The sequence below is a fragment of the Ptychodera flava genome, chromosome 7, assembly GCF_041260155.1.
Source record: "Ptychodera flava strain L36383 chromosome 7, AS_Pfla_20210202, whole genome shotgun sequence".
In the NCBI taxonomy this organism is placed as follows: Eukaryota; Metazoa; Hemichordata; class Enteropneusta; family Ptychoderidae; genus Ptychodera; species Ptychodera flava.
Window position 1 is genome coordinate 10862133 of NC_091934.1, and position 11210 is coordinate 10873342.

At 35.2% G+C, this 11210-nt stretch overlaps 1 protein-coding gene across 1 annotated transcript; it reads left to right on the top strand.

Annotated features, from left to right (window-relative positions):
- The first annotated feature begins 3476 nt into the window (after window positions 1-3476).
- Window positions 3477-10152, top strand: LOC139136767 (uncharacterized). Its single transcript, XM_070704592.1, has 5 exons — window positions 3477-3731; window positions 5596-5747; window positions 6193-6310; window positions 6828-6886; window positions 7871-10152. Exons 1-5 carry the CDS (start codon window positions 3519-3521, stop codon window positions 7974-7976), a joined length of 648 nt encoding a protein of 215 aa, XP_070560693.1. The 5' UTR covers window positions 3477-3518; the 3' UTR covers window positions 7977-10152.
- Window positions 10153-11210: the final 1058 nt, after the last annotated feature.

Below are 11210 nucleotides of genomic sequence, written 5' to 3' on the forward strand. Positions count from 1 at the left end.
TGATCATATTTTTGTGAAAATCGAAAATCTGATTTTCCCCCGAGTAAAGTTAGCCCAGGGATGGCAATCATCTATTAATTTCAATGTCAGTAAATGAAGTTTCTCTAGTACCAAAATTTTCATAGTGACTCCTGAGAAAACCCTATTTGAAGGAGAATGGTTCAAATTAGTTTCCTTGGGGAAAGTTTAAGCAATGGGACATGTACTGCATTATGGGTAAAAAGGAAATGTATTCATTACAGAAGTTTGCTTCAAAACTACTTGCCAAATATCTATTGCCGATAACCTACATACTTCTATGCAAGCTATGGATGTCAGTCCAGTGCCACATCTCATGACACACTTTCCTCTTTATCATTTTTAGTTTTTCAACTTATTTGTATTTTTCAAATGGTGCTATGAATGTCGTACTTTGTATGTTTTCAATAATATATATAAAAAAAATATAATGACATTATTCCAAAATTTAAAAAAAATTGTTTTGTTAGAATACTTGGGAGATAATGTACCTATTCACAGCAATAACCTGAGATATCTTTTCAAAACTCTCAGTTGTCATATTTTCTTTGTCATATGTTGATCAAATCATGAACTTTTGACAGTTTTTGCTGGCTTTTATTGTCCACTGCCATTCTTTACAAATGGTATAATGTTTGTATGCATTGCCAGTTAACCTCAAATATATCGTTTGATTCACCACTTGGTATCTATGGCAATGAGTATGGTATCCAAGGTGATGAGTATGGTATCCAAGGGAATGAGTATGGTATCTAAGGAGATGAGTATCGTTTCCAAGGTGATGAGTATGGTATCCAAGGTGATGAGTATGGTATCCAAGGTGATGAGTATGGTATCCAAGGGAATGAGTATGGTATCTAAGGAGATGAGTATCGTTTCCAAGGTGATGAATATGGTATCCAAGGTGATGGAGATGCACAAGAGAAGATCAATGCCAGTGGTCTAAAGCCTTGTATTGCTTACTTTATACTGAGGGTATTTAAATTTTCCATCAGCAGTGAAACAGATACTTGATTACTGATACGAGAGAGAATACATACACGCCATACCAACTGAACTGCAGGATCACTGGCTTTACACAATCACTGAAAAGTGGAGCCAAGTTCAAAACTGATTTTAGATGCCACCAAATACAAAATGCATTTGCTCAATCCTGATGTTCTATTGGTCAGATTTCATTCTGTGATTGATCGAAACACTGTGACACAAAGCCACTGTAAGGCCATCGTTTAATGAAACCAGACTTTTTTCAGCAGATTTTTGCAAAAGTTGTTATTATACTTTGCTCAAAATCAGTTTATGTTTTGGTGATTTTGTTATATTTTAAAATGGTGGTGTGTAACTTATTGTCCAGTTAGAGAATACCAGTGTCTACTCAAACAATATTAGTTTAAAACTTACTCAAGTAACCGGATTTCAATTATTAAGTTCACAACTCGTAATTAGCAGTTTGATTAGGTAGTTGTTCTTTGTGAAAGCTTTTTCCTTACTTTCAAAAGTTAGATTTTCTTGTTTGTATTGACAAACATCTCGGTCTGTACCATGTTTATTTCATATTCAAAATAGAAGCTGTTATTCTTTACATGCAGTCAAATCATGGTTTTCAAGAAATATAGTTTGTGAGAACTTGCAGATACAACAAATCATCAGCAATAATAGAGTTATGCTTACCATTGCCAACTAGACAGGAAAAGTTGAGTGTATGTTACATGTAACGCTGTGATTGTTCCAATATCAAGTGTGTTAATCTATGAGTGTCAGATTAACAAACATCTTTTCTTTGAGAGCTATCTGTGTTTTGAAGATTGGCAGGATGTATTTAACCATAGACCCTCTATGATTTAACTGAACAAATTCATTCTAGTTGATCGTTTTAGTTCATAATGTTTATGATGATCTGTTCCACAAGAAGCTTCATGTACGGTAGATATCTAGGCTGCTAGTCTGAAACAATAAAAGCTGATCAATAAAGGGCACTGGTCACCACCTAATTATGTGCTAGATTTGAAACCCATGTAATAAATTGCTTACATTAGCTTTGTTTCACTTTACAAACGTTAATATGAGATGAAAATGTATGAAAATGTGCAATGCGAACTTTGTACTTCAATGCTTTGTCGGCCAAATAGCTATATTATTACAGCTCATCATCGCCAGCCGATGTGTATGTTAAAGCTGCCATTGTTGCTAATGTATTTCTTAAATACTTGTTAAGTAAATTGATGAAATGACTGGCCATTTTATCCCCAGATATGATTATATTTGATTTGTAAAGATCAACATTTTCCAATTGCTGTTTGAGTACAACCATTGTCAGTCTCATTATCAATGATCATTTTTTCATAGCGGCTGTGAACTTAATTCATCTCATTAACTCATTTAAATCTACGCTAGTACTTTACGCTTTTCTATTGAGGTGATTGGTGAAATTAAAGATATATTTTTTACTCAGAATTTCCTACAAAAAAGTACAAGACTTACTTACAAACTTTTTTAAAAATGTGAACCAGAATAGTAGAATGTCTCTAAACTGTGCTGTCTTCCCTTGCATTGTTTTGCTGTAATGTGTGGTAGTTCTGTTACAACTCAATAAATATGAAATTATTGCGTCAACCTTGTGTGCTGTGTATAGTTTCCACATTTACAGTTTCTTCCCATCTTTGCAAACCAAGCCATGATTCATTTCAAAATCAGGGACATAAAGGTGTGTACAATGATGCAGTCATGAAATTCAAGTAAGATCCCTTGGTTGTTATTCTGCTTGCTAAAATGATGAATAGTATTCTAAGATTTAAGATAAAATATACTGTTTGAGTCCATCAATCATTGGTACTCACACAAAAATGGTCATGATTGTTATCTTAGAAACAAAAGATCAAAAGGTTGATTGACTTTGTGTAAACCATGTGTGGTGTGCATTCCACATTGATGGTGTCTTCCCATCTTAAATACATGTTAAGGCACTTTGTTGCTGCAAAAACGAGCCCTGCCACTTCTTGACATGTTCGTTTGGGAGACCAAGCTAGCCGAGTGGCAAAGGCTACGAATTCGCAGCAAGGCACTTTTGAGTATATTTTAGCATGTTGTCTGCAAATCACTTGGTTAGACATTTTGTGAAGTTTTGGAATTTGATTCAGAAATATGATCATGTTTCTTGCATACATTACCTTTTTTCACTTGCATTTCATTTTTATTTGAAGAGTACTCTTTTAGTGAGTTTTGTTTACAGCATCGCAGAAGTTCAAATTAATGTAAAAGCATTATCAGCCAGGACAGAATGACGTTTATGATACGTTCATGTTTTACTACCAGTTATATAGATTGAGACGTTTCACTAAGGTTTGCTCTTTGGCAAATCGAGTTCTTGCCCAGGTTCTGTGTATGCACGAACATATCTATAACGAAGGCATCGATTATTTCGCCTTATGAGGGCGTACCAGCTCGAGCGCTGAGAAGCCTCTTCCTGCAGAGAGATCGTGTCAAACGCACAGCATATCAACATGGCGAATTTGAATGCGAAGCTACAGGAGTACCTATCGTCTTCTAAATCAGGAAACGGGTCTTCAAAAATCTCCGAAACGTCATCAAACAGCTCAAAAAGTTCAAGCTCATGGTTTGGATCAAAAGCCAAATCGGAGGAGGAAATACCGATCGAAGATGACGGGAATGGATGGTTCAACGAAGCCCAGCAAGACCCTATGTGTCCATCGCTGGTACGTTACGTTACGGTATTCTACTCTGGCAGTGACACACATGTGATGTGGCATTGTAATCGGATTTATTCCACTCAGCCGGTATTTGCATTTCCAACCAGATAGTTTGTCAATAGACGTGATATTTCACTCACGTGGACCACGTTGACTATTGAATTTCTATATCATAAAATTCTCTACCTGGCGAATCAATTTTTGTTTACGTTGAAGGAAACACGTCATCTGTGACACACCACGTCCCCGGAACCACGTCTGTCTCACAAACTATAATACTGGCATCTAATCGTACCTCTGGCGTGTTTGTGCGATGTATTGTAGACGCCAACAGTGACTGACGCATGTTCAGCTCAGTGCTACCGAATAAGTTGTCCAAGCAACATTATACCGTTATGTTATTATGTGCCTTATATCATTAGTGTTCACAACTACTGTTGTGTTTATTTTTGTTTACTTGTAGTGCTCCAAAACTTGCATTTTGTGCTGCTAGTTGTGGACTGTGGTAGTTAGGAATCTCATGCAACCACGGTGGTTTCTGTTTATGTTGGCATCAAAGAATATCTCTGAGAAATAACTCCAAAAATACTGAAATGACTAACACTCAAAGTGTAGGGGACTAGGAATGTCATTTTTCAAAGAGACTAAATGTGATTTTCTAAATCAAATTTCAAAAATTTAGTATAATAAATTACTCAGTGTGATACAGTGGGATTCTAACCAAAATTTTTTAAACAAAGCCATGTTTTAAATTATATAGTACATCCTTATTTCCTTGGAACCTTACAAATTTACACTTTCTATTAGCAGGAAATTTCAGTGTACTCTTTGGATCTTTCGTGGTTGTGTTGTGGATGGTTTTTCCATTTCTCTGTGTTTTCTCAATGTCACATCTGTTACACAGCGTCACATCTGTTCCCTATGTACACATGGTACAATGAATAATGTTGCTAAATGTGATTTCACTAACAACTTATTGCTATGCCCACCTTTTGGTCTGCAGTCTGAGGCCTGCCTACACTTGCCCATTGATTGCTAATGAAGGTCATGAACTAGAACCAGCAATATCATTAGTTTTGGTGAAAAATATTTCACTTTACTGTATTGTGACATGTTCCTCTTACCAGAGGAGAGTATAAAATGATCACATAAAATAATATTTGAGAAGAGAAACAATATATAATCTTACGAAAGCATACAATTTCACATCAAGTTTTTACAGACAAAAATGAGGTAGAGAGATAAAATGTAATTGTACGTCACAAAACAACATGGTACTGGATATCCTCAGAAACATGGGCAAGTGGTCATGCAACCTACCTGGCTCCTATCGTTTAGATGGTCATTCTCTATCATACAGTTCAAGCACCACCTGACCAATTTAGGGTCAAGCCAAAATTCTGTGCTAGATCCAGGTCATCTGGATTTGCTTCACTTCTTGAGTTTTGCTTTCATAATATGGCAAGTCTTTAGCTTATTAGCTGAACTAGGATGGTATTACAGTACTTGAAGTTGAACCAGAGCCATGAAATATTAATTTAGTAAATGTAAAAGAAACTATTGTCACATACATTTGTTTTTGATGCTCCAGTTTGGCAAGTGTATTAACCCAATTTCCCTGTAGATGAGTTGCTCAGTTGAAAACTATAGAATAGGGACATACCATTACCAAAGTCTCATGGTAGGAGGGTATGGGTTAACCCTTTGGTTTGTCCCAAACATATTGTTAGCAATGGTGATTGTGGTCCTGCCTACTTTGTATTTGGAGTGAACCAGTATGGGTGTTGAAACATGGAACTATAATGACACACGTTATTTTGAGGTGGGGCAAATGATTTATATCTTACAATGTGTGTTTTGTTGTTTGCAGACAAAAAAACAACGGATCATTGGTTTCATGGGATGTCTTGCCGCTGGAATATTTTGTTTTGTCGTAGCAGGGTTCTTTGCACCGTTCATTCTAGTAAAAGCCAGAAAGTTTGCGTTACTCTATACATTAGGAAGTTTATTTACAATTAGCAGGTAAGTTGTAAAGTTTGTACTGAATTATATTAACATAGGGACAGTTTTGTCCACTTCATAGGCTTCAGCTATCATGATAATTATAATTATCAGGACATTTTACCAGTGCAACTTGTAGACACAAATCAACTTTGTTCAATGTGATTACACCATATATGTATAAGAAAAGCATCACTGTACTGTATTAATTCTGTACATTCTGCTAGATACTCATCAGCTTTGCATTTGCTATTTCTCTTGCTCTTATTCATGTTCATTCAACTCTCTCAAGATAGTACATTCCTCGTAAGAGTTGTATTTGGAAAAATGGTGTATTTACCATATAGAAACTACATCAAAAGATAGCACCTATACCTCTTTCATATCTATTTTAAGCGTGCCTCAATAAAAATATTCAAGTGCTCATGGCAATAGACAGAAAATAATCTTGTATGTTCTTTTTCAGTTTTTCTCTTCTATGGGGTCCGTGGAACCATGTCAAACACCTCTTTTCAGCAGCTCGGTTACCATTTACAACAACGTACCTTGGATCTATGTTTGCTACTTTGTATTTTGCAATGGTGGTGAGTATCAGATACAGCCAGCAAGCAGGGCTTCTGAGATTTCATTGGATGTCAAATATTCAATAGAACTGGTGATCAAAATGAAGAGTCAAAATCTAGCTTTTACAGCAATAATTTTACTGTAATAAGTGAATTTAATCAAAGAGTTTAAGTGACAACATCTCTCATGGCCCGATCTCAAATATTTTCAAGGTAGGACATTATATTCTGTCGTTAATTTGACTCTAACTCTTAACACTAACCCTCACAAGACCATATTTGTAGTGAACCTATCAAGCAATGTTTCCCATCAAAACCCCATCAAAACTTTCAAGTGGAAGAAGTTTTGCTTAGCTGAATTTTCAGAGTAAAATTTCACACATACCGGTATAATACACTGCAATGTGTTATAAAAGACTAAATGTTTTTACTATTAGCATTAGAATATCACTTTACAGATGAGAATGTCACTCTTTGATTAAAGGATTTGCCCTGATATCATTACATTTTCCTAATTTTCCTACTCTTTACTTTTCAGATGAAAAGTACAATTTTTACAGTCCTTAGTGCCAGCATACAGATTATAGCATTAATTTGGTAAGTAGTGTGGTGTACAAGTGCCAATTCACACTCAGGGATATTTGAGACAGTCACATTTCTATGAATCAGAGAAAATATGCTGTAGTAACTCTGTATGTTCAAATATTAGAGCATATGGACAAGGGTTTATTTCTTCATTGTTGCTGTCAAATGCCAAGTGCATAAGAGGTCTTCATTCGTTTGAAGTGTTTGTCACCATGGCGATATATGGGGTAGATGAAGTCAACTTTCTCGTGGGCACTCACTGTGCATATATTATGAAATGAAGTACATATTATATTTATCAGCATTCCCATGGGCACTCACTGTGCATATAATATTAAATGAAGTACATATTATATTTATCAGCATCTGATTCTGCATTTTTCATAATTGCCAACTTTGAAAAATTGATGTGAAATTTTAAGTCCCTCATAATACTTTTGGCACAAAGAAGCACATCATGCAAAATATCATCTTCTAATGAATTAACATGACTCAGCCATACTGTGTCTACGTATGTCCTGAACAACTCATGAACTCATAGTGCTGTTGTGGAGATTCATTTCACTGTACTGTCCTGCAAAAAGTGCAAATGTCTTTTTTGAATTGAAAGTGAATATGAAACTTCCAGCAATTTCCAAACAGTATTTTAAATCATACATGATAAAACTCATTGGATGATCTGAACTGACTGTACATAATGTCACTATCCAGTGTTACCAAGACAAAACAAACAGAAAAGAGAGCCTTTCAGGTGTTTGATAACATTCAAGATATGAAATATGTGATAAACAGTGCTTTGTTTCTATTTTGTCCTCTAATGTTTCCAACAATGCAGTCCTCTGTAATTCAATACTTTCTGTAGACATTTTGACTTAATAGTTATTTCGTAACTTACTCCCCCAGAGAGAAGTACAGAACACTAATGGCTGACGATACCATCTGATGGTTATTTCACATTTCCATCTCTAATACTCAAATATATTTCTTTATTTACAGGTATGTTGTAAGTTACATTCCAGGAGGTCAGACTGGACTCAAATTTTTCACCAAAATTTTTTCAACAGTGGTGACAAAAACAGTGGGCAAGACTTTGCCAGTGTAAATATTATATGGACAATGAGGGCGCTATTACTGTCATGTTATGTTCTGGATATAAATTACAAACTTCGGCGGTGTAAATATCATAGGGACCATTGGTATGCTTTCACTGTCATGTTGGCACTGGATACTGGGTACTGGGCAGTGGGTACTGGGTACTGGATACTGGGTACTGGGCAGTGGGTACTGGGTACTGGGTACTTGACAATAGGAAATTAGGCAGCTGATGGAGTAGAACATTGATATCGGTAAAAATGACATTAAAAACAAAATTTTTTTGTAGAACCAGGCAACCTTATTGAGAATGTGATATTATTTTGTACTTGTGACTTTTGATAGCACATGTTAAAAGAATCATTGGAGGTAGTCATATTGCTACAAAAATATTCAACAGTATCACAATTTAAAAAGATGTAAATTTAATTCTTGGTCCAACATTGCATGAAATTGTTCACATTATTGTGATCGCTGTAAATGACAGTAATGTTCCCCAGAGTATAATAGAGCTTGGATGTATAAATACCGTATCTTAAAGATCACTGAGGACAACCTGTAGAAATGGCAAATTAGTAGCTGTTTCAATAACAACCATGCCTTCAACTGCAAACTAACCATCTTCAAATCTTCAGAGAATGTTTGAAGGAGGTGCTTTTGGATGAAGAGGTGCCTTTACATACCTTTCTTCTGTGAATTTCTGTTTCGGCAGTTAGAACAGCTATATCAATGTTTTTTTTCCTAAATCAAAAGTCCATGAACAGTCCACTTTTTGTAATGTTAGGTTGCCACAGAGTGATATTTTAAATTAATTTATTGAACAGCATTTTCAGAATTTTATCTTTTTTTAGGGAGGGATAAGGGGAGGGGGAGGATGGAGGAGGTACATGTGTGAATTCACACTCATTACCAGTAGTTACTGTAACATTGCATGAGGCAGTTAGGAACCTCATGCGGGACGGCATAGTGGTATTTGGTTTTGGAGATTATTTGACTACACATTTTTCATTTTAACAGCATTTTATGGTATGTCATTCTAAGAATTCGGTGAATTACAAGAGAAATGAAACAGGAAAATATGTTATTTTGCACAGTGAATACACCAGGAAATTACTCTTCAGCAAATGAGTTTTAAAGTTAACACTGTTTTAAGGTAGTATACGCCTCAAAAGTGAAAGACTTTAGAACTTTTGATCAAACTTTCCTCAAAAAGTTTCAACCGTTTCCTTTCAAAATCAAGAATGAAAATTGGGGGTCACCGTGCAAATTTTGGTACTAGAGAGACAAATTAACCAAGATTTACTTATATTTGAAATTTAAAATGGTCGCCATCCCTGTGTTAATTCTATGTTGAAAAATAAAAGTTTGACCAAGACGGTAGAAATGTTTACACCAAGAGCTTTAACCCTTTTTCTGCCAGACAGTATCACTTCCCAATCAGCCAAGTCAGTAAAAAGCGGTATTGAGCCAAAACATGACGTATTTTCACCCACTTGGTTTGGTCTGTTATAGCATCTTTAGTCCCAAAAAATCAACTTTACAGTATTTACTTTTTCAACAGCAAATGTACAGTATTTTGTTAAAATACACCATATGGAATATGTTGTGTTTCATTAATTTCAACCATCTTGACCTGGTGGTGAAATATGGACTTCAGGAAAAGGGTTAAAATGAACGCGCACAAGTGGTAGATCAGAAAAGAATTGTGAAAGTTAGAGAGTCCGACTATCTGTCCCTGAGGCGCATGCTACCTTAAAAATGTACATTTTAATATGGAATCCAGGTGTGTAGGACCCACAGGATGAAGACTATCTCATGAATTACAATAGGAAAGAACAATTACCCTCTCCTTTTAAGTTTGTGTTTGATCAATGTTAATGGTTGGTATAATTCTTCACCTGCCTGATATCAAGATTGTTACGTTTCATCTTAAGAACACAGGCAGAGGAACTGTGCTTTTATCGGACTGCAGTCATCGCATCTGTCAAAATAACCCTAGATATGATAAACACACTTGTGACCTATACTTGAATATTTCTAGTTTTGAAATTGACAAGAATGCAACAGACTTATTTCAGTGTAAAGGGTACTCAGTATTGTGCAAAAGCAACACTCTTGTATTTTGTTGTAGTTGTTTTAAAAAACTGTAAATTCAGACAAAAATAAAAACTATTTTGGAACCTGTAGATGTGTTTCATTGTCGCTTTAAAGTCACTATAAGTGACAAAGTCCATAATTCAGACTATCATGTTTATTTCTGACCTCTGATTCAAGTAGACAGTACACTGATGCTGTTCTGAGGATGTTAAACTATAGAAATGATATACATATACAGGCTAAAGTTTTACTTTCACTGCACATGAAATTTGTCAAACTGCACATTGGCATATTGTATTATCATTCTTTTTTTATTTCATTGAATAACAACCAATGCTCATTCTCAGTGACTCATAAAGATTAACCCTTTGAGTGCCAAAGTCAATTTGTGTCACCTTCAGAAAATATAACCAAGACAATATTTTTTCAGGTCCAAACATTTTTTTCACATTTTTCCCAAAATTTGACCCAAAACTGGAGTCTAAAAAATGCTATCCATTTGGTCCAAAATTTTCAAAAGAATTACAGAAAAATTCATAAAATTTGGTAAAAATGTTGCACTAAAATTTTGGTCAGAAATATTAAAGCACTCAAAGGGTTTAAGATGTCAATAGCATGTCTACGTGACACAGTCAAGTGACTGTCACAGGTAGCTGTGTTATCATTAATAATATCATTCATTCTTTGGGGAGAGGTTTTGAATTCCTGTCATTTAGCCATATTGCCCTTGAAAATGCCCCTATTTCAATCCGTTGAGATGGATTTGTTCGATTAAATTCGGGCTGTTGACAAGCATAGATATGTGGGGCAATTCCTTAATTAAACTTTAAAATTATTTTTTTGTTCAATTCTCAGTTGTGCGTTTGTTGCCAAAGTTTGGAAAACATTTTTTTCACACTATGATAAGCACTTTTACATAAGTTGCATCTAATTTCCAACCATCTTATCAAAAACGCACAAAGACACATCTGATGGGGCTTTGAAGGTTATATGAGTACACCAAAGTCACAACGATGCTCATTAGAAATGTAATGGAAAAACTACTTAAATTACTATACTTTAATACCTCAAGTACCTCCCTAAATTTTTGAACAATTTGAACAAAACTTATATTGTCAGTCTTCTGATCTTTGTATATGCTGAGCAA

Bases quoted from the DNA above. Each gene is read 5' to 3' on its own strand.
- LOC139136767 (XM_070704592.1), top strand. From the start codon at position 3,519: ATGGCGAATTTGAATGCGAAGCTACAGGAGTACCTATCGTCTTCTAAA. The intron at 5,748-6,192 runs GTAAGTTGTAAA...GTTCTTTTTCAG, and splicing joins AGTTTATTTACAATTAGCAG to TTTTTCTCTTCTATGGGGTC. The intron at 6,311-6,827 runs GTGAGTATCAGA...TTTACTTTTCAG, and splicing joins CTTTGTATTTTGCAATGGTG to ATGAAAAGTACAATTTTTAC.